Genomic DNA, 24807 nt, shown 5'->3' with positions numbered 1-24807 from the left:
ATGTTTTTAATAAGTAATTTTCCTCATAGGCCTGTTTCAACTTTTCAGAGGTCACACTCGCGGATTCCCCAAGTTTAGCACAAACCTTGATTGCACAACGTCCCTCTAAATTCCGATGCTCCATTTTCGTGACACACAACTTCACTGATGGCGCTGTCAAAAATAATGTGTTGGCTCAACGGAGTTGAAACTCGTAGTGAGCATGTGGAAGGGATGAACAAACCAGTCTAGCACAGACCGGTAGACACAGCGTTGCCAGATCGCTCGCAGTGTTACCAATCTCATTACTTTTCTCACACACCTCGTACTTATTTTTTTTTTAAATTCTACTTTTTGTATTTAAAAAAAAATATATATATATATATTTTATTTTTAATATTCTAAGAATCTAGTAACAATAAACTTATTTTATATTATTTGTTTTTATGTATAATATTTAAATATTTAATATTTACTTACCTAATGTAAATAGTTTTCTTTTGCACTTTGTTACAAACTTAAAAGCTCCACAACATTTGCATATTGTCATTCTTGATACCATCCCCGTTGTTGTTGCTGAAGATGTGTTTTGTGTTAGTTGACAGATTACTGTTTTCAACATCTTTCTGTAATACATATAAAATTAAAAAAATATTTTTTTCGATATTATCTGACGTATTTTTAAAAGTTAAAAGTATCAGAATTATTCATTCTATTAAATCGATAAGCTCAATTATCGTAAATAGAACATGGGTTCCCTATGAGTTCACATTACACTATAAGGAGACAATACATCGTATGTGTACAGAACTGAAACTATTGTATCAACATTTAATTGATGCTTTGTTACTTAGTATTTTAACTCATGATCAGATATGGATTCACCATTTTGAATCAGAATTAAATGACAAATCCCGGAAGTGAAACACACGCGTTCACTAGACAAGAAAGAATTCTGAACGCGACATCCCAACCCCCTTAGGTGAAGACAACCACCTTGTAATGATTATGGCCGCCACCCCTCCCCCTGTCTTGGCCTGATGACTTAAACGGAGGTCGTCTTTTGACCCTCTAACTGACTACACATCACAGTAATTAGTCAGATCTCAGTTGGGATGCCACCGATGTAAATGCCTTGGTAGACATTCACATCAGTGAATTTTAACTCGGCCTTCGCCTTCGTTGTAGGATTCTTTCGGATATCTTGAATGTTCTACTTTTTTCCCATATGAATTAGTTAACCAACGCAACCATCACCAGGAAAAATCTTGATAACGAACTTTTGGAATGCAAAAGGTCCAGTTTTTGTAGATTTTCTGAAAAATCAGTGTAAAATGTACACCCCATATGTTCATGGTTATCAAAAAAGTGATGTACTGGAAAAATGTCCTGAATCCTAAACGCAGAGGCATCATAAACTTAGGTAACTTGAAGAATCATCGATAGGTAGAATCTTTGTAAATGGCTACATTGGAAGGTACAATGAGGATTCTCGTCGCTCCAGTTACGCTGGTTATGATAGTTTTGAACACAATTCCTGTTGAAAGAAGCTTTATTTATACGTTGTTAACATGATCAATAGTAATATTGTTGTGTAGCCAGCCTCCGTGGCGCGAGTGGTAGCGTCTCGGCCTTTCACCCGGAGGTCCCGGTTTCGAATCCCGGTCAGGCATGGCATTTTTCACACACGCTACAAAACATTCGTATTATTCTCTGCGGAATGAATTACTTGACTGTGGACCCGGTGGTAAAACAAACAAAAGAAAAAAATATTCGTTGTGTAAAATTATTCAAAAGTGTAAATTTAATACAAATTAAAAATAAATAAAAAGAATTAATATTTAAACGAATAGAACGTAAATTGGAGGATATGAAAACCAGACACAAAATTATAACATCAATTTTTTGCCATAACTCGGATATTTGTTAACCGATTTAAAAAAATAAAATATCACTTGGTTCAAAATAAATGACTTAATATTATAGCAAAAAATACATTTTGATAAATCTTATATTTATGGAGATATAACGGATTGAAAAATAAACATGGCCGCCATTTCCTAATTTGAGAAATTATTTAAGTCCTGATATTTTTTGCTAATTTTACAACTTTATTAACAAGACGCTTATCAAATGTTAATGTGATTCGACTACCCAAAATTGAGATATACATTTTTATATAAAAATAACAAAGTGGCGGGCAGTGGAAGAACGAAAGAGAAATCGTCATTTTTCGAAGGATATTTGGTTTTAGTTTTACAAGTAGGATTCAGAAATATACAGCCAGTTGATCATTTTTGAAACACCTGTAAATTTCATTTTTGTTTATATTTATTAGTGTGTGCATTATAAATGCAAATAATTATATTAATTGGCTGGAAGTATCTAATTGAAAATGTATTGGTATGTACAAATATAATTGTTATTCGATTTACGGTCATTTAGTTTTACTTTAATATATATATATATATATATATATATATATATATATATATATATGTATACATATGTGTGTGTGTGTGTACGCTAGGAGGAGAAGGAATTATTGTATTTGTTTACGCGTAATAGAAATTTGACCTCACTTTCTATTTCTCTTTCCCTCTACCCCTTATCAATCTATTTGTTGTTCGCTACTCCTTTCTGATCTACTGTTATTATAAAAACCCATTTGTTTTGTGTTATGTTATGAAAAATGAATAAAAAATACAGTATTGTTTGTCTTTTTTTTTTTAAATCTTTTTTTAATTTTTCCCCTCCAATTATTTTTTATATTACTTACGATGTTTTATTATTATTAAGTTGGTAATAGTGTTAAAAATCTATTTAATTTCTATTACTCTGTTTATATTATGGATTTTTAATGAGAATTTGTTTAATATTTAATCTTGATTTACGATGTTATGTTGTATTTCATTCGGATATAAATCTACTAACCCGCCGGGTCGGTCTAGTGGTGAACGCGTCTTCCCAATTCAGCTGATTTGGAAGTCGAGAGTTACAGCGTTCAAGTTCTAGTAAAGCCAGTTATTTTTACACGGATTTGAATACTAGATCGTGGATACCGGTGTTCTTTGGTGGTTGGGTTTCAATTAACCACAAATCTCAGGTATGTCGAACTGAGAATGTACAAGACTACACTTCATTTACACTCATACATATCATCCTCTAAAGAATTATCTAAGCGGTAGTTACCGGAGGCTAAACAGGAAAAAGAAAGAAAGATATAAATCTACTAACCCGCCGGGTTAGTCTAGTGGTGAACGCTTCTTCGTAAATCAGCTGATTTCGAAGTCAAGAATTCCATCGTTCAAGTCCTAGTAAAGGCAACTACTTTCATACGGATTTCAATACTAGATTGTAGATACCGGTGTTCTTCGGTGGTTGGGTTTACAAAAAGACATGGAGGAATTAGAAATAACCCATGAAAACCTGAAAATGAAAAACCGGTAACTATGAGAAATTAAAAAATAAAGAAACAAGATTCCTATCAAAACCCAAGAAAACAATAAGCCGGTTGTACTCTGAACAAGAAGATCTGAAACCCTTTGAAATTACTGGCAAAAAAGAAATGCTGAAAAACAACAAAATAGCAAGAAAAGAAAGAACTTGCCAAAAAAATGAACTTAAGTGATCCATTATGGTTTTAAAAGTAAAATTAAAAAAAAAGGAAGTAATAAAAAATATATATATATATATATATATATATATATATATAAATTATAAGAAAAGAAATACATCAAAGAACAATAAAATAAAAGCTAAAATGAACAAAAATAAATAAATAAAAGGAAGGAAAATCAGCGATAAAAAAGTTTAAAGAAGACATTGACAGACGAAGAAGAATTGCCTTCGATTATCTTTCCTTCTTTTTAAATTGTAACCTAAAAAGAAGTTGGTAACACTGTAATAGCACCTACTAAAAGATTATCTAATTGATAAGGGGTGAAGTTAGAAATGGAATAAAGCTGTCTAAACTGACCAATCGAAATTTACGTTAACAATAATACCAACGTAACAGTAATTTGGTTTTAAATGTATTATACTAAATGTTTATTAATCTGTCTAAGATTATGGCTAATTGGTTAAATATCTAACAGCCGTATAACTCGTGCAAATCCGAACGTTATATTTTAAGCGCTTTCAAATTTGTATTTTTTTTTATTATACAGGTATTTAAAAATTAAATTTAAAAATATATTTACAAAATATCCCATTTCCTAATAATTAAAAGTAAAAAATCACTCCAACAATAAATCTATAACGCTTCATTTAAATTTTAAATAAATAAATAAACAGCTTTAATAACGATAAAAAAAATCAATAAAAAATTCTTATTTTAGTTATTGAGTGAGTGTGCCCTCTTCACCATACCCAAAACAGTGTTATAAAATCTATGAAGGAGGTTTTAAAAAATTTTCCTTATTTTCCCTTATTATATTCTTTGCCTTTTTTCATTTCTAAATTTTCGTTAAGCCTCCTACTGAGATCTGAATTTAATAGAGCATTAAAGGATTTAAATGGAAGAAAGGTTTCTGGAATAGACGGGATACCTCCATAATTACTGTGCAGTGCAGGTAAGGAAGCGATAGATAGATTATACAAACTGGTGTGTAATATTTACGAAAAAGGAGAAATTCCGTCAGACATCAAAAATATTGTTATTATGCCAATAAAAGCAAGAACAGATAAATGTGAAGAATACAGAACAATTAGTTTAACTAGTCATGCATCAAAAATTTTAACTAGAATTCTGTACAGAAGAATTGAGAGGAGACGGGTAAAAGTGTTAGGAGAAGATCAGATTGGTTTCAGGAAAAGTATAGGGGGATAAGGGAAACAATTGTAGCCCTCAGAATAATAGTAGAAGGAAAATTAAAGAAAAAAAAAACACGATATAATAGACATTTATCGACTTAAAAAAGGCATTTCATAACGTAGCGTAACTCAGCAACGACTCAACCAATCTTTAGCAAATTTTCATATTTACAACTTCAAATTCACTACTACTGCATACCTAAATTTCAATGAAATTGATCGTTTATTATTTTAGATATTCGAACCATAAAATTTGAACCTTAAATTGAGCTTAATTCAACCAGTCTTTATCAAATTTTTACATGCACAACTTCCGATACACTAATTCAGCATATCTAAATTTCAATGAAATTGACCTAGTAGATTTGGTGATTTTCGAATATATATATATATATATATATATATATATATATATATATATATATATATATATATATATATATATATATATAGAGTGAATTTTTAGTCCTGTTACCCAATTTTAAATGTAATTTAAGAAAGGAATAAAAAAATGGGAATAAAAAAATGTATTTGTTACTTACGAAAGAGATTTAATAAAAAGCTATTACTTACATAATTATTAAAGAATATGCTCAAAATGCCCACCCCTTGCGGTTATACACGGACGGACTCTTTTCAGCATATTAGCAGAAACCTTTTTAAGAGTTGTATTGGAAATATTCATGATTAAGTCTGTAATATTGACTGTAAGTTCATCAATAGTATGAGGATTGTTGAAGGCCTCGCACTTAATATAGCCCCACAAAAAGCAGTCAGGAGATGTGAGGTCTGGGGACCTTGGAGGCCGTAAGCCCTTGCTTATTATTCGATCATCAAAGAACTTGTAGAAAATCCACGTTTCTCGAGACGTGTGGCATGAAGCGCCGTCTTGCTGAAACCAGCAATACCGTTCTTGAGGTTTCAAATTGGCACCCAATATTCCTGTATACTTCACCATTTACTGTCTGTTCGAAGAATACGGGTCCGACTATACGATGACGAGATATCGCACACCACACGCCATTTTTTTCAGGATGCAAAGATTTGTTCTGTAAAGCGTTAGGATTTTCAACCGCCCAAATTCGACAGTTTTGACTGTTCACATAACCGTCGAGATGGATTCAAGCTTCATCACTAAAGAACATTGTGTTTAAAAATTCGATTCCGTTATCGTTTACGAGAGACCTAAACCGACGGTAATATTGGAATCGCTTGTTTAAATCTGGAGGCTGAAGCTCTTTGACTAATCGTACGCGATACGGATACAATTTCAATTTTTTAGCGGCTTTCTGAACACTCTAATATGACAACCCGACTTGCGTGGAAAGTTTTCGTAAACTTTTCCGTGGAGAATTGAGCAATCTTGTTTTCACATTCTCTAAAACGTCATCTGTCAAACGAGTCGATCGACCACTACGTTTTCTGTCGCAAACACTACCTGTCTCTCAAAATCGGTTTGCTAGCCTAGAAATTAACATTTTTTCTGGCGGAGGAACAACAACAAATTTAATTTGAAATGATTCTTTTACACTCGCGTACGATTTCGTAGCAAAATATTGTTCAAGAATGAAAACTCGTTCTATGGTAAAAGTCATTCTGTTCGTAACACGACCGGAAACGGCACAAAAGTTTACACAGCTCAAGGAGAATCAACTCACACAGCCGTATCTATACCGGTTGAGTAGGGCTACCAACTTCGTGTCACAAAACAAAATTTCCCTTTCTTAGAAAAAAATTACCAGACAATAATTGGATAAGAGGACTAAAAAATCATTCTGTATAAGGAAATTACATTGTAAGTGAATTGTATTTTCGTACTCCTCATACCTCAAATGGTAAAGAAAATTCATTTTCACCCCCAATTCCATTATTACTCGGTATTTCAAAAAAAAAATTTCTTATTGTGTACTTATACCATAAGAAGAACGTTATACAAATTCCCATCAATTTATATGAAGTAGTTTTTACAGGCGTTGATTATGAATGACTCACCTGACATTTTATTTATATATATATATGTATTTTTAAATAATTTATTACTTTGCCAATTTAAAAAAAAAAAATACTATAACATTCTGAATTAAATGTAAATAATATTGTCGACAGTTTACTTTACGTATTAATATTATGTAGCAATAACTATTACGTATTTATAGAAGTGGTTGTGAATGAAAGGACAGATGCGAGTGCACGCGGTAAATTTTAACATAAAAACACTTTAAAATCAATTTACATTTTACAATAATAATCTTCCAACAAATTCATAATTTTATGCATTAACTTATATTACCATAAAATTTTATGTAAATTCAAAAATATTCTCATCAAAACAGGGTATTTAATGTGTAAAATAAAAAGTATTTTACAACAAAACAAATTTCCATGAAAGTTTTCCTAAAATTAAATCATAAAATGTATACATAATCCTATAAAATAAACAAATCCCAAGAGAAAACTTCTTAAGGAAAGTCTATATAAAGTACAAAATATTACAGTAAAATAAAATACAGTTATTTCTTAGACAACAGTTTACTATAGTCCGTATAACTAAAGATTTAACGGAAGTAGGGGAAGTAATCAAATCGTGAATAATATATCCCAACTAAGAAATGCATCTACAAATATAATAATTAAAGAATGACAATATGAAAAACAGTTTAGTTAACAGTAAAAATTAGTCTACATAATTAAAGTAGGAGATGTAATAAATCATTTTTACTCTTATCAAAAAACACACATACCAAAAATTGACTAAATGAATCGTTTTATTTAATACTATAATTCAGATAATTAAAGAACGTACGAAAGTAGGGGAAATAATAGATCACTTTTATGAAATGTATATGTTCATATAAGAAGTAGTTGGGTAAATCGGTATAATTATGAGTTAACTATAGTCAATGTAATTAAAGAATCAACAGAAGTTGAGATTTAATAAATTATGAAAAATAGCCCTATTAAGAAATACATTTACACAAATATGGAATAACAATATAAGAGAGTTGTCATCATAGATTTACTGGAATGATATACGAGTTTGTTGGTAAGAAAAGACTAAAAAAAGATAAGGTATATTAAATAAATTTAATTTAAAACTGCAATTCTGTGGATACATATACAGAATGGAGAACACCAGACTAACAAAACAGATCTTCACCCTACTAAACACTCACAAGAACAAGATAACCTGGCTTAAAGAAATAAACAATTCAATAGACTCAGACATTTTAAAAGAGAGAACAACATTCAGAAAAACAATACAGGAATTAGAGTTTCAGGAGAGAAAAAACTCACTTGTAGAAGACGTAGAAAATGGACTCAAGAGGACAAAGAACACCATTCTGGAAAAATGAAAGAAGCACGGGGCAAAAAGTTAATTAACCGTCCCCTGTAAATCGGCTATTCGAAAAGTAAAAAAAATAATAAATTTAATTTACCTGCCACCAACAATAATTTATCTTTAGAATATATATGTAATCTTAATTTCTGTTGAAAGAAATCTCGTGTAGAAGGAAAAACAGTGTAATGTTGTTGTTAAAAGCATCTACTAGTAAGCAAAATATTTTATTATAGAAACTTAGAAAATGGAATAATGTAATGAGATCTGACAATAAAATTATTTTTATTTTCCCGGAAAATATAGTTAGAATAATTACATTAAAGGGAAAAGTATTATTTCTAATATGGGGTATTGAGTGTTTTGCAAATCTTTACGTTTTACACTTCAGTTAGTTCATCTAGACCAAATACCGTGCCCTGTAAATGGGCTATTCGAAAAGTAAAAAAAATAATAAATTTAATTTACCTACCACCAACAATAATTTATCTTTAGAATATATATGTAATCTTAATTTCTGTTGAAAGAAATCTCGTGTAGAAGGAAAAACAGTGTAATGTTGTTGTTAAAAGCATCTACTAGTAAGCATAATATTTTATTATAGAAACTTAGAAAATGGAATAATGTAATGAGATCTGACAATAAAATTATTTTTATTTTCCCGGAAAATATAGTTAGAATAATTACATTAAAGGGAAAAGTATTATTTCTAATATGGGGTATTGAGTGTTTTGCAAATCTTTACGTTTTACACTTCAGTTAGTTCATCTAGACCAAATACCGTGCCCTGTAAATGGGCTATTCGAAAAGTAAAAAAAATAATAAATTTAATTTACCTACCACCAACAATAATTTATCTTTAGAATATATATGTAATCTTAATTTCTGTTGAAAGAAATCTCGTGTAGAAGGAAAAACAGTGTTGTTGTTAAAAGCATCTACTAGTAAGCAAAATATTTTATTATAGAAACTTAGAAAATGGAATAATGTAATGAGATCTGACAATAAAATTATTTTTATTTTTCCGGAAAATATAGTTAGAATAATTACATTAAAGGGAAAAGTATTATTTCTAATATGGGTTATTGAGTGTTTTGCAAATCTTTACGTTTTACACTTCAGTTAGTTCAACTAGACCAAAAAAAAAATCTATATATTAATGAAACATAATACTATTAGCCTTTTAACTCAAGATTAACTGAAGCGATCTTTACGAACTTCGCTCAAATAATTTGCGAATTTTTTCGAAAAATATTTTTTCGAATTTAGAGAAAGATACTACTGATCATATTTTTTTTTTCAAAATTCGTTGATTAGATGGGTGATATCACGAAAAAACAATCTTGATTTTCTTCACAGGCATTGTAGAGAAAGCTTTGTTACCTACAATCCGTTTATAAACCATAATTTTCTTTTTAAATCAACCCCCCCCCCCTACCTTTAAAATTGAAATATATGTTTTTTGTTCTTTTGTTCAATCTCCCTTCTATATAAATATTTTTCAAAACATTCTTGAAAGTTTTTTTTAACTTCGTATATCGATCTACCAAGAAATTTCAAAATTAAAAAAAAAATAAATAGATCCCGGACTAAAATGCAGAATTTTTGAAAATGTTCAAATTTTACACGACTGCCCAAAATGGAATGTAATATATTTAAGTTTTATGTATGTCCGTTTGTTTGTTCTATTCACTGTAGCGACTCAACGGCTGAACCGATTTAGGTGTATGATTATCGTTGGAAACCTAACATTATCGAGAATTCATAGACTATATAAATATAATTGGCTATACATATGGCTATATCTATATCAATAAAAATGTAAATGTTCGTTTGTTCAAAATCTTAAATCTTCGAAAGTTCTTCACAGATTGCATTGAAATTTTGACACAACGTTGCATTCGAATACACGCGTTTTGATGTACATACTATTTATATACCTAATGCTATAATGTAATATATACTTATTTATAAGGCTATATATATACCTATTTATATACTTTAAAATTATAACCTAAAATATTTATTTAGTAATTAAAGATATTTTATCAGAGTTATATTTTAAAATCACTTTTGACTGGTTTGATGCAGATCCCCAAGATTTCCTATCTAGTGCTAGTTGTTTCATTTCGGTAAACCCCGTGCATCCTACATCCCTAAAATTTTGTTTTACATACTCCAAACGTTACCTGCCTGCACAATTTTTTCCTTCTACTAGTCCCTCCAATATTAAAGTGACTATACCAGGATGGCTTAATATGTGACCTATCTCTTCTTTTAACTATATTTTTCCAAACGCTTCTTTCTTCATCAATTTGCCGCAACACCTCTTCATTTGTCACTTTATCCACCCATCTGATTTTTAACATTCTTCTATAGCACCGCATTTCAAAAGCTTCTAATCTTTTCTTCTCAGGTACTCCGATCGTCCAAGTTTCACTTCCATATAAAGCTACGCTCCAAACGTATACTTTCAAAAATCTTTTCCTGACATTTAATTTAATTTTTGGTGTAAACAAATTATATTTCTGACTGAAGGCTCGTTTCGCCTGTGCTATTCGATATTTTATTTCGCTCCTGCTTTGTTCATCTTTACTAATTCTACTTCCCAAATAACAAAATTCTTCTTCCCAAATAACAAAATTCTTCTACCTCCATAATCTTTTCTCCTATTTTCACATTCAGTGGTCCATCTTTGTTATTTCTACTACATTTCATTACTTTCGTTTTGTTCTTGTTTATTTTCATGCGATAGTTGTTGTGTAGGACTTCCGTTCCATGCCGTTCATTGTTTCTTCTAAATCCTTTTTACTCTCGGCTAGAATTACTATATCATCAGCAAATCGTAGCATCTTTTAACTTTTCACCTTGTACTGTTACTCTGAATGTAAATCGTTCTTTAATATCATTAACTGCTAGTCCATGTAAAGATTAAAAAGTAACTGGGATAGGGAACATCCTTGTCGTTCTCCCTTTCTTATTACGGCTTCTTTCTTATGTTCTTCAATTATTACTGTTCCTGTTTGGTTCCTGTAAATGTTAGCAATTGTTCTTCTATCTCTGTATTTGAACCCAAATTTTTTTTAAATGCTGAACATTTTATTCCAGTCTACGTTATCGAATGCCTTTTCTAGGTCTATAAATTCCATGTATGTTGGTTTGTTTTTCTTTAATCTTCCTTCTATTATTAATTTGAGCGCTGAAATTGCTTCCCTTGTCCCTTATACTTTTCTCGTTTTTTTTAAATCGGTCTTCTCCTAACACTTCTTCCACTCTCCTTTCAATTCTTAACTCTCAGCTCTTAAAATAAAATTATTATAAATGAGACATATACAGAAAACAAAATAAATTGAAAATGTTTCATATATGATAAAATTGAAAATCAATTGATTAAACAATGGCAAATTAAAAAAAAAAAAACATTAATCTACAGCTATTTACGTATAAAAGTTTACAGCTGTTTCATAAATAAATATTTAATTATCGATTTTGTTTGCAATGGGAAAATTATCTGTCAGACGTTGGTATGACTGTAATTTGAGTTGTGGAAGGGAACCAGATTTTACTTGTACATGTGAGTTTCGTTAAACACTGCTGAAGGTCAGTTGTTAAACGTGATTTAATCTTTAACAATAGTTTGTGAGTTCATATTATGATTAACAGTTGAAAAATATATATTTATTTTGGTAAATATTTCATAGAATTTTTTTTTAATACGAAAAGAAGTCACTAATTAAAAAACTGACAACACAGTTGTAGGACTTTCCTGTCACGCGGCTAAAGCCACGTTCCGGAAAAATCCTACGACTGTGGGTTTTTTCTGATGCACGGCTTACACACACACACACACACACACACAAATTAATTAAAAATATTTTGTCATTTTATTTAAATATAATATTTTTCCGTTTTTTCATTCAATGATTCAAAAACTAAAGCGCGCGCGCATATTGTATTTCATTCGCGCGGGTGTGGCGGTACTAGCGGTGACATTCGGTACTAACTAAAGTAATTTTACAAATTACACAGAACAAATTTCGCTTTTACTGTTGGAAGATTAGTGTAGCCGCGAGGCTTAACGTACGAGGTAGGTACCGAGTTGACCAGGTGTCGACCAGGTGACGAGATGCGATTTTGCAAACTTTTTTTGAAAATATTGTTATTTTTTAATCGTTAACACACGTGCCTAAAAACATTTTGACCTTAATTTTGCGAAATCTCGAGATACTTAGCGTGACTTTTTTACAGCCTCATGCCCTCATTCATGAGGGGATACAACCTCATTCCCTTGATTTTTTAAGTTGAAATTTTAATGGCATCAATCCTCCATATATAGAAATAATCTGAAGAAGTTTGGTCAAAATCGGTCCAGTAGTTCTGGAGATATAAGGTGACCAACACCTAACATACACACACATATGTACGAACATTAACATCCGGGAAATTTCCAACCTGTTTATTGGGTTCCTATAGGTGTCAAAACGTAAAGATCCGGTGAAAATCGCATATTCCTACATTGGGCCGATTACAATACTTTAAATTTTAGACCTATAGCGTTATCTAGACGGGGATAGTAAAATTTACCAAATCATAAATTATTTGAAAAGCAAAATAAAACTGATGTGGACACCACATAACTTCCTTGTACGCATATTAAATTACATGTACACATTTTTTTTTAAATGAAGAGTACATAAAATTTTATTTCATTAATAACCTCTCATATTTTTTCATAATTTTCTTTTTGTTATTATTCAATTATTATTTATCATAAAACTTTTTTGCAATCACCGGTTAATAATTTTATTAATAAATCAATGTATTTAATTTAAAAAATTAAAAAAATAAAAATATGTGTATGAAATCGGATTCGAACCGATGTTCCTTCCCCTTGTAAGATCCAAATATTTCATTAATTAAAATTTTATTTAGCTATAACTCTGGTACCAATGAAAATAAGTAATACTTATGTTATATCGTTTAAAAATTCTCAATGACGGCTTATTATTAAAGTTAAGAAAAAGTCCAAAATCCAAATTTGTGTGGATTTTGAACTTTTTTGGGACACTTTTGGTTCAGTCGATTGCAATCTAAAGGGGTGGTACAAAACTACATGTTACAACAGTCCTAAATCCAAAATTTCAATATCCTACGGCTAATCGTTTTTGAGTTACGCGAAATATAAACGTACGTACAGGTGTCGCGCTGAAACTAGTCAAAATGGACTTCCTTTACTTCGTACAAGGAAGTAAAAAAGTTGGTTGAAATTATTGAAATTAAACTGTCGGGAAGAAAGGATATAACGACGAGCTTTGTTTTACGATATATTGTTTTTGTTTTGTTAGTGTTATATCTGTTTTGGTTTTTTCCGCGTTTGAGTCTTATGTAAACTCACTTTACCTTTCGGGTAAGTAGCTGATTCAGTTCCTTGAACGACTATAGTTTTCAGTCTTGCTTGAGATGTGTTTTGTGATTTTTAATAATCATTACACCGATGGAAATCGTTGACATTCTGGACCGAGGCAACTGAAAGATGTCATATGCGGAGGTTTATAAGATGACCTCAAGTAAAGCCTATCAGGGCTTAGGTATGGAGGGGATGGTTGGACTGTGTCTTCTCCTAGGGGATCAGGATGGATCATTCCAAATGTTGTTGGTTTTGCGGGACACCTATTGGTTACATCCTAAGAAATATGTGACCTAATTTCTTTCCGGTCATGGTGCTTTTAGGATCAGACTGCAAAAATTCGGCCTGGTAGATTCTGAGGTGTGGACAATTCTGAGATGTTAACCGGAGGTTAATAAGGATGTTTGCGGAGGTTTATAAGATGACCTCAAGTAAAGCCTATCAGGGCTTAGGTATGGAGGGGATGGTTGGACTGTGTCTTCTCCTAGGGGATCAGGATGGATCATTATCTCATTCCAAATGTTGTTGGTTTTGCGGGACACCTGTTGGTTACATCCTAACAAACATGTGACGCAATTTCTTTCCGGTCATGGTGCTTTTAGGATAACACTGCAAAAATTCGGCCTGGTAGATTCTGAGGTGTGGACAATCCTGAGATGTTAACCTAACAAAACAACTTAGCATAACAATTGAGACCTTCATACTGACATGACGGATAACGTTTACATTGTTTTACCTTTTAACGACCAGTTGTTATATTTATAATTTTTATATATATAAATGTTCCTGAGGATGGATAAACCGAAAGCGCTCGAACATACTATTAAAGATTGTTGGTAAGTGGAAACTATTATATAAATAAGTTTTTATATGCTTTTAAAATTGTGAAATCCTTTTTGAATCACCCGCTATTGTTCGGCGTATTCATACAGTGTTACCTTCTTTCGGGTATATGTTTTTTTATCTAAGGATTATATTGATTGCGTAATGTTGTATTTTTCATACGCGCTTATGCAGTGAGCCACAGTGGTGAGCGAGTTGAAATGTGATGCTTGTATATAGAGTGTACTGGTTAATCGAACATATGTGGTGCATTGTATTCTGAAAATACCACTGCCTTACCACCCCCAGACTTATGCTGTATAAACGCTCTTGTAAGAGAGTACAAGAAAATTATGGACAATCGAAACCTACCGATACATAAGGACATTCAGGATGCCAATCGTGATGGCCTTCAATTTAGAAATCCACCTATCAAAACAGCAATTGCTGCCACAGAGGAAGGATTTAACCGAACTGACGCATGGCTTCGAGAATGAACCACAAAGCTGAATAACTAAATCCCGTGTACGAGGGCTATTCAGAAAGTAAGGAACGTTTTGGAATTTTAAAAAACCAATTACAAGAAAAACTTTTTATTATATACATGTGAAAGAGGGACTAAAATACTACTTTTCAACATAATCACCATACAAATTCAGGCACTTATCATAGCGGTGGACAAGCTTTGAAATTCCCGTGTCATAGAATTCTGCCGCCTGTGATCTCAACCACTCAGTGACGCACCCATCTTGCATAAAATTTGTGGTAGCCTAGCTTCTGTGAAACAATTTCAAACAAAGTCCGTGAAACATAGAGAAAGCTCAGTTATTGTGAAACGGCGGTTTTCACGAATCTTTTCGTCAACTTTGGAGACCAGATCGTCAGCACAATGCTCGGACGTCCACTCTTCTCTTTATCGTGAACGTTTGTTCGGTCATTTTTAAACTGAATGCACCACTTCCTGACAGAACTTTCACTCATTACGTTGTTCCCGTACACTTCATACAGTTCCCGATGAATTTCTATTGGTTTTAAGTTTTTTGCCGACAAAAAACTAATCGCAGACCGCACCTCACAACTGGCGGAATTTTCGATTGCAGCACACATTTCAAATTTGTATATTAAAAAAACGGGCAATGCGGAGATGTTCCAGTTGTCACGGCTGGACGCTGATTGAGGTGCCGAGCACGAGCACACCTGGCGATATACGCGATTGGCGTGCACCTGGCGGCGTCAGGTGGAAACGTTCCTTACTTTCTTAATAGCCCTAGTATTACTCAAAGGCCGCTGGGTTTTGACTTGCGACGTAAGACATGGTCAACGCTAAACAGAATACGGACTCAGCACGGTAGGTGCGCCTATTTCCTGTATAAATGGGGTAAAACACCGACGCCCCTTTCTGAGTGTGGTGAAAATCAAACTGTTAAACACATCCAGAAATTTCCCCTAGGGCAGCTTATGAAAGGAACCCTGAAGATTTCCTTGGCGGCTCCAGAATGAGTAGCTTATATTAATTTTTAATTAATATATAATTTGTAATTATATTAGTTTGTAATTTTTGACTGTAAATGGTGTTGAGTTTTGGTGACATACGCTAAATAAATAAACCACTGCCTTTCTGATTGTGAAATAATGATGACCTTGGAATTATTAACTTATTGATTTTCTTGTTTCTTATTTATTTCTAAATTCGTTTTCTTTTTAAAATTTTAGGTTTTGATGAGTTTTCAAGTACTACTAGTAAAGCCAGTTATTTTTACACGGATTTGAATACTAGATCGTGGATACCAGTGTTCTTTGGTGGTTGGGTTTCAATTAACCACACATCTCAGGAATGGTCGAACTGAGACCGGACAAGACTACACTTCATTTACACTCATACATAACATCCTCTGAAGTATTATTAGAACGGTAATTACCGGAGGCTAAACAGGAAAAAGAAAGGAAACGTTAGGATGAGCTGCTATTTTTTTCAAAAAGAAACAAAATAAAATAACGAAAAGTCGGTCTTCGTGTGCGGAACTGCGCAATAGTTTTTTTTTTCTATCAATGTTGGTTTTAGCTCCGTGTGGGGAGGGACTTATTTATAGAAATAACAATAATTATGTAATTTATTGTCGGTGTAAGTCTGGTAAAAATCTATTTTTGAAATATACTTTCTTTTAATTCGAAGCATAAATTAATTAGTTCTGATATTTACGTGGTAAACCGTATTTTACTATATTAGAATCAAGTAGATGTATAACTTAAGAACACTTTTAGTTAATTAAATACAAGTGTTATTGTATAATTAATTGATGTCCTTAATAAACTGGATAATTCTTGCTTATAATTATACTCGATAGCATTATATAGCGTGCGGGCTTAAATCGTTTTGAAATCTAAATGTAGAGAATCGATATATAATTATTCTAGGATTATTCTAAGACGTATGTAAAGAATCATTGGAGGAAGGAGAAATACTTGTTGAAAATATGACTTTAAAGTTTGCGTGGGATTGCGCGCGGCTTGTTTTGTGTTAATGAAAAGTGTATGTTAGGATTTGAAATTAATTGTTTAAGTATCGAAACGAAAAATTGGTTTAATACGTAAGTGGATATACAGTAGATTTAAGTTAACCCCAACATGGTTGTAACAATCACTTTCTACCAATAATATTTTACAAAATTTAAACTTTGATTTATATATATTATATTTTTAATCTGTTATTAAATAATAATTATTTATAAATTAAATTTAAACTAATTATACGTACTTTCAAATTAATTCATGAAATTATATATGGGGATTCAAGAGAAATGTAAAAAAAAAACTTTCAGGATATGTTCTAATAATGAAAACAAAGAAGGAAATTTATATATAAAGACTAGCAGTCCCGGTAATACTTTGCTTTTGCTAGATTTGAGTAGATATATACAGATGATTCAAAGAAACGGGAAATTTTAAAAATTAAATAACGTTAATGAAACATTTTTTTTAGAAAATGAATTTTATTTCATGTAATTGTACAAATGTTGCCATTTTAGGATACATACATTTTAGTTTATTTTTTAAAGATGACATCTTCCAGGTGACCTCCTCTTCTATTTAAACACTCACGAAGTCTCTTCGTTAAATTGTTCACGGTTTGACGTAACATCTCGACTGGAATTTCCGCGATTGCTTCTCGGATTTTTGTCTTCAGTTCTTCCGTTGCAGCAGGTCTACTGTGGAACACTTTGCTTTTAAGGTGACCCCACAAAAAGTAATCGCAAGCTGAGAGATCAGGCGATCTGGGAGGCCATCTAATGTCACCGTTTCGTAAAATGACACGTTGTCCAAACAATCGGCGTACAGCTGCCATCGATATTCGTGCAATATGTGACGTTGCTCCGTCTTGTTGAAACCAGGCTGTGTTAAGAATCGGTGGAAATCTCTTTTGTTGTTCCACAACAAAGGTTTCAAGCACGGCTACGTAACGAGCCGACGTCACTGTAATCGCAAGACCGTTGTCATCCTCAAAAAAATAAGGGCCTATAACACTGTAAGATGACATTGCACAGTCAGAAAGTGACCGTGTGGTGTGCTACGGACGCTGGTGTAGCTGCGTAGGATTTTCTTGTGCCCAGTACCTAAAATTTTGCTTGTTAACAAATCCACTGAGGTGGAAATGCGCTTCGTCTGACATCCACAGTTCGTGAACAAACGCTTCGTTATCGTTTATCTTCTGAAGCATTACATTACAGAATTGTGCTCGCACAACTGCATCGTTCGGTTTCAGTTCCTGGACGATCTGCAACTTGTACGGAAGGTATTGCAAGTCCTTCACTAATATTCTGCAAACATTTTAACTATGCGATTGTAAATATGCTGAGAGACGACGGATTGACCGATGTGGACTTCGTGTGACAGCAACTTGTAAAGCTTGAACATTGTGTGGTGTACGGACGGTTCGCTCATGGCCCGGAGGTTTCTTTTTCATTGCCGAACCGGTTTCCTCAAAATTATATATCCATGTTTTAATTGCATGTGCTGATGGAACACGGTCGTGCCGTCCCAGATTAAAATGGCGGCGAAATTCTCTACGCGCTCCCTCCACATTGTCATTGTTTTTGTAAAACGGTTTGATAGCAAATGCACGTTGCGCACCACTCCAAGGATCCATAACAACTAAATGGCAGGTTAGGTTACAGAAGTTGGCGCCACTTAGCAAGTGGTGCCAGTCGCCCACGGCTACCAACAAGACTTTCAAAATTTCCCGTTTCTTTGAATCACCCTAATATATACATAGATTTTTTTTTCAAAAAAAAAAAAATATATATATATATAGATTAAATGAACACAATTGAAAGGTTGATAAAACATTAACAAAATGAACATTACGGAACTTCACAAAATTTAACCTTTCACTTTCTCACTTTAACCCTTGCTCCCCTTTCCTCATTTTCCTTTTCCCCACTTTTATCGTATTATCTTTCGTTCTTATATTTTCCCCTTTTTCTCCCGTTTACATTTCCTCATTTCTCTTTCCTTTATTCCTTTTTCCTCTTTCCATTTCCTTTTCCCGTTTTTCCTTTTATCCTTTTTCCCATTTTCCTCCCCTTTTACATTTACTTTTTACCGTTTCTCTTTCTCTTATTCCCTTTTCCCCTTCCTACTTCACCCTTTTCCCTTTTATTCTTTATCCTTTCCATTTTCCCCTTCTTCCCTTTTACCGTTTTAGTTTTTTCCCTTTCTCCCTTTTTCCCCTTGTGTAAATCAGTACAGTAGTTTTTTAGTCTATACCGGACACACATATGGGAAACACTTAAATGGAATCGTAAAATATTTAGTATAGCATGTGTTGCTTTTACATCCAACAGATAGCGCTGTTATTTTTAAAAAAAAACATGTTTTTACTTGTCACAAGTGTGACATCTTAGGTATATAAAAATACGCGCGTATTTGAATGCAACGTTGTATCAAAATTTCAAAGCAATTGGTGAAGAATTTTCGGAGATTTAAGACTTTGAACAAACGAACATTTATATTTTTATTTACATAGATATCTTCGGAAACGCTTTGTTGGTGGACGAAATATTTCGTTCCGATTTCTCCGCCTTCAGTAAAATTAATTCAGATTTTAATTCTTTGAACTTAAATTAAAGGCTCTCTCTTTTTCCTGTTTAGCCTCCGGTAACTACAGTTTCGATAATTCTTCAGAGGATGAATGAGGATGATATGTATGAGTGTAAATGAAGTGTAGTCTTGTACATTCTCATTTCGACCATACCTGAGATGTGTGGTTAATTGAAACCCAACCATCAAAGAACACCGGTATCCACGATCTAGTATTCAAATCCGTGTAAAAATAACTGGCTTTACTAGGACTTGAACGCTATAACTCTCGACTTTCCAAATCAGCTGATTTTGGAAGACGCGTTAACCACTAGACCAACCCGATGGGTTTAAATTAAAGGCTAATTTTATGTAAGGTGACCTAAAAAAGTCGAAGTAAAAAAATATATCCCAGAATTGTATTTTTAGTGGTTTTTTCGAGAAATCTGTAGTAAAAGATAAAGGATTGCGGTCGGAAAACCCCTCTATTTTATGTTTAGAGTAAAATATCTTTGTTTAGTGGGTAATGAACGTGTAAGAGTTTTAAATAAAATTTATAGAAAATTTGATTGTATGTGAAATGGTCACAGAACCTTTGTTTCGTTACTTCGGTGCTTACATACCTTGTCGAGAATTCTAAGGTTCAAATTCTAGAAAAGGCAAGAATAACTTTTTTACGGATTTAAATACTAGATAGTGTATACCAATGTCCTTTGGTAGTTGGGATTCAATTAACCACACATCTCTGGAATGGTCGATCTGTAACTGTACAAGACTACGCTTCATTTATATTCATACATATCATTCTCATTCATGCGCTGAAGTAATACCTTATGGTAGTTCCGGAGGCTAAACAGAAAAAAGATAATAACCCTGAAGTAAGTATATATATATATATATATATATATATATATATATATATAGTTACATATATATATATATATATATATATATATATATATATATGTAACCTTTTACTTCATATGTTGTTGTTTATATTCTAATGTCGACATATTACAAAATAGAATTATAAACAAATGTTCCGGTCAAAAGTAATAAAATATATTATTACATTTTCTCTTTAAAAATTAAAGAGATAAAATATTTCATTTAATAGAACGTAATAATATTAAAAACGCCTATCTTATAAAAACAAAATTTATAAAAAAAATACGAATAATGCACGTGTATAATGACACGTTTATAATAAACTATAATATGAAAAAACAAGTCTAAATTTAATATTACATAATAAGTTATAACATTATATTTTAAGTTTATATTTAATATAATACGAATAGGATAGGGCAGCTTTACACTTTAATATCAACGCATCACTTCATATTTAAATGACGTGATATTTAATAATTAATGACGTGACGATTAATATAAACGAGGTCATGGTTGTAAATGGACTTTTATTAAAAATCAGTAAAAGATCTTTAATAATTAAAAATAAATTATTGTTTTTATTTTTATGTAAAATATCTATTTTTCTAACCGAATGAATTATTCAGTTTCAGGGGGTTGTAAATGGGTAAAACCCCCCCCCCCAAATTACAAAATAGTTTATCTCATAGTATTTTTGGACAATCTAACGTTTTAGGTAATTTCATAAGAAAGCTACTAATGTAATGGGTACCATGATTCGATTTCCGGAAAATTTCGACAGATCTTCGCGTTTCACATCCCCCAGATCCTAAAATAACCGTTAAAATTTTATGTATATACATATATAGTTCACTTTCTTGTAGACACGATAACTGCCGTAATTTTGCGCCAATCACTTTCAAATTGTTTCTTAAAAATAACTCTTCTGAACATCTGGATCGACTTCGTTAACGGCCAAAATCGGATCATGGGAATGGAAATCGGGGGGGGGGGGGCTTTTTCGAAAAAACAAAATATCGCTATAACTTTCTTATTAAGTAAAATATCGAATTTGTTTAAAGTTCCTGCTATTCTTTGGATAAGGGCCTAAAACTTATGTAAGTAAAGTTTTTTGATATCACCAACCGTTGGCCCTAGAGGTGGAAAAAATGTGGTTTTGAAGACAAAACCATTACACCTCCCTTAATAGGCACAATATTGATTCGGTTTAAAGTGTTCGTTAGTCATCTAAACATTGCCTAAAACTTTTGTCTGAAACAATTTTTGATATGACCAACCCTTACGGCAAGGGATGACCAAAATGGTGCTGGAATTATAAGAAGATGGGCTTGTCTTTTGCTAAGCATTTGAAACTTTTTTCACATGGAATCATTGTTGTATTGAGTAAATTTGAAGGTGGAAATATCTTTTTTATTCCCTACTTAGTACCGGTGAGATCTATTTCCTCCTTACGAGGTGCTGAAAGGGATTTTTGAAGTTATACTACGTTTGGCATAGTTCTGGCAACGCTGTGTGTACCGGTCTGTGCTAGACCGGTTTGTTAATCCCTTCCACATGCTCAGTACGAGTTTCAACTCCGTTGAGCCAACACATTATTTTTGACAGCGCCATTAGTGAAGTTGTGTGTTACGAAAATGGAGCATCGGAATTTAGAGCGACGTTGTGCAATCAAAGTTTGTGCTAAACTTGGGGAATCCGCCAGTGTGGCCTTTGAAAAACTGAAACAGGTCTATGGGGAACATTGCTTATCAAGAGCACAAGTTTCCGCTGGCACAAATCATTTTTGGAAGGCCGAGAACACGTTGAAGATCAACCTCTCTCAGGGAGACCTTCAACTTCAAAATCAGACGAAAACGTTGAGCGTGTGAGGGTTCTTGTGAGATTAGACTGTCGTTTAACAATAAGGATGATGAGTGAACAGTTATACTTAAACACTTTCACCGTACATCAAATTTTGACAGACGATTTGGACATGCGAAATTGGTGCCGAAAAACCTCACAACGGAACAGAAGGACAATCGAAGAAACGTGTGCGTTGATCTTCTTGAAGAGGATTGACAACGACCAATAATTCTTCAATCATGTGATCACAGGTGATGAATCCTGGATCTTTGAGTACGATCCTGAAACAAAGCGATAAACCGAAGTGTGGCACACTCCGTCATCTCCTCGACCGAAAAAAATATCGAATGAGCAAATCAAAGATCAAAACCGTGTTGATTTGCTTTTTTGACAGTAGGGGTACCGTAGATAAAGAATTTGTTACTCCAGGACAAACTGTCAACCAAGTGTTTTACAAAGGTGTCCTTGAAAGGGTCAGGAAAATAGTGATTCGCGTGAGACCAGACATTGCAGACAAGTGGATGCTTCATCATGACAATGCCCCTGTGTCACATCGCCATTTTTATCAGGGAATTTTTGACCTCAAAACGCATTCCTACGGTTCCTCAGCCCCCCCCCCTCCCCATTCATCTGATTTGAGTCCTTGTGACTTTTTCCTTTTCCCGAAATTGAAACGTGTCTTAAAAAGAAGTTATTTTGGAACTCTGGAGAACATTCAAAAGACTGTGACCGATCAGTTAAAAGCCCTACCATATCAAGCTTTCCAGCGCTGCTACCAGGAGTGGGAGCAACGGCTCTGTATAATTGCCCAAGGGAACTACTTTGAAGGGGATTATATTGTTTTTTTGAAAAAAATAAAAATTTTGGTAAGTAAAAAGTCAGTCTCATTACTTTTCTCACACACCTCGTATACCTTATTACGTACGTACATATGTACAGGCTTTTTTTACGTATAATTCTCTAATTTTGATGCACTGTAGATTTAAATCCTTAAAGCTAATTATATCACGAACAAGTTAAAATATTTTTTTGACCAGGTAGGATACCAATCTTCAAAATCTTTTGTTAATATATTAAAATAATTTTAATTAAAAATTACTCGTATTATTTGGTTTAATATTTTTAATTATTTTTTATAAATCTGTGGAATTATATGTACTATTTTATATGGGACTAAAAATATAATTTGTTTCTTTGTTTCAGAATATTTAAAAATGTCTGATGAAAATGATAAACCAGTAAATCCTGACGATGAAAAAAATTTCCATGTTGATCGTGCTAAAACTGGTCGAGCTGCTTGTAAAAAATGTAAGCAAAAAATTGAAGCGAATTCATTAAGATTAGCGAAGAATGTATATAATCCATTTGGTACGGGTAAAATGAAGCAATGGCATCATGTTGATTGTTTGTTTGAAGTATTTAAAAAACAAAGAGCTTCAACGGCTAAAATTGAACATTATGATGATATTGGAGGCTGGGATAAAATATCTAAAGATGATCAAGAAGAAATATTTACGCATCTTCCTGATTGTAAATATATTTTTATCTTACTTTTAATTGTATTGTTTTAAAACTATGATTTGATTTTCATGAATAAAATTGTTAAGATGTTTTTATATTGTGATATAAAAAGAAATTTGAAATATTTCAAATTATAAGATTATCCATCCTGAATGTGGATGTTGAGATTTTAATTAATTTATTTTTACTTATATCTACTCGGCCTTTTTCTTTTCTTTAGTCATTTGACTGGTTTGATGCAGCTCTCCAAGATTCCCTATCTAGTGCTAGTCGTTTCTTTTTTGTATACCTCCTACATCCTACATCTCTAATAATTTGTTTTATATATGCCAAACGTGGCATGCCTACACAACTTTTTTCCTTCTACCTGTCCCTCCAATATTAAAGCGGCTATTCCAGGATGCCTTAATATGTGGCCAATAAGTCTCTCTTCTTTTAACTATATTTTTCCAAATGCTTCTTTCTTCATCTATGTGCTGCAACACCTCTTCATTTGTCACTTTATATACATCCATCTGAATTTTAACATTCTTTTACAGCACTGCATTTCAAAAGCTTCTAATCTTTTAATCTCAGATACTTTTTTCCTTTCCTTTTCCTGTTTAGTCTCCGGTAACTACCATTTAGATAATTCTTCAGAGGATGAATGAGGATGATATGTATGAGTGTAAATGAAGTGAAGTCTTGTACATTCTCAGTTCGACCATTCCTGAGATGTGTGGTTAATTGAAACCCAACCACCAAAGAACACCGGTATCCACGATCTAGTATTCAAATCCGTGTAAAAATAACTGGATTTACTAAGACTTGAACGCTGGAACTCTCGACTTCCAAATCAGCTGATTTGGGAAGACGTGTTTACCACTACACCAGCCCGGTGGGTTTAAAGGGAATGGTCGACCTGAGACTGCAAGACCACACTTCACTTACATTCATGCACACAAGTAAATATCTTATGGTGGTTCCTGAGGGTAAACAGAAAGAGAGAGTGTCTTAGTTCATAGTTCTGGTAAAGTAACTTTTTGTTGTAGGTGTTTTTGATCCTGAACCCACCAGTACACCAACCTGGTGGGTTAATCTCAGATACTTAGATCATCCAAGTTTCACTTCTATATAA

General features: G+C 32.7%; 2 protein-coding genes across 3 annotated transcripts in view; one reads left to right on the top strand and one right to left on the bottom strand.

Moving 5' to 3' along the window:
- DNAlig3 (DNA ligase 3) overlaps nt 1-24807 on the top strand; it is a 266939-nt gene that overhangs the window by 127297 nt on the left and 114835 nt on the right. Inside the window, exons 1-2 of one of the 2 annotated variants that reach the window (XM_075380965.1) lie at nt 11732-11817; nt 23373-23699. In XM_075380965.1, the coding sequence (XP_075237080.1) occupies nt 23384-23699 (316 nt within the window). In that variant the 5' untranslated portion in view covers nt 11732-11817; nt 23373-23383. Of the gene's footprint in view, nt 1-11731; nt 11818-23372; nt 23700-24807 lie in introns of those variants that run through there. The other variant, XM_075380964.1, reaches the window with a different exon arrangement.
- Nucleotides 1-24807, bottom strand: part of CNMa (CNMamide) — a 158086-nt gene that overhangs the window by 104707 nt on the left and 28572 nt on the right. Inside the window, exon 2 of the mRNA XM_075380968.1 lies at nt 460-605. Coding sequence (XP_075237083.1) covers nt 460-601 — 142 coding nt within the window. The 5' untranslated portion in view covers nt 602-605. The remainder of the gene's footprint in view (nt 1-459; nt 606-24807) is intronic.

Source organism: Lycorma delicatula, chromosome 13, assembly GCF_047948215.1.
Source record: "Lycorma delicatula isolate Av1 chromosome 13, ASM4794821v1, whole genome shotgun sequence".
NCBI lineage: Eukaryota > Metazoa > Arthropoda > Insecta > Hemiptera > Fulgoridae > Lycorma > Lycorma delicatula.
The sequence above is the reverse complement of the archived record's forward strand: the minus strand, read 5'-3'. Positions and strand labels throughout refer to the sequence as shown.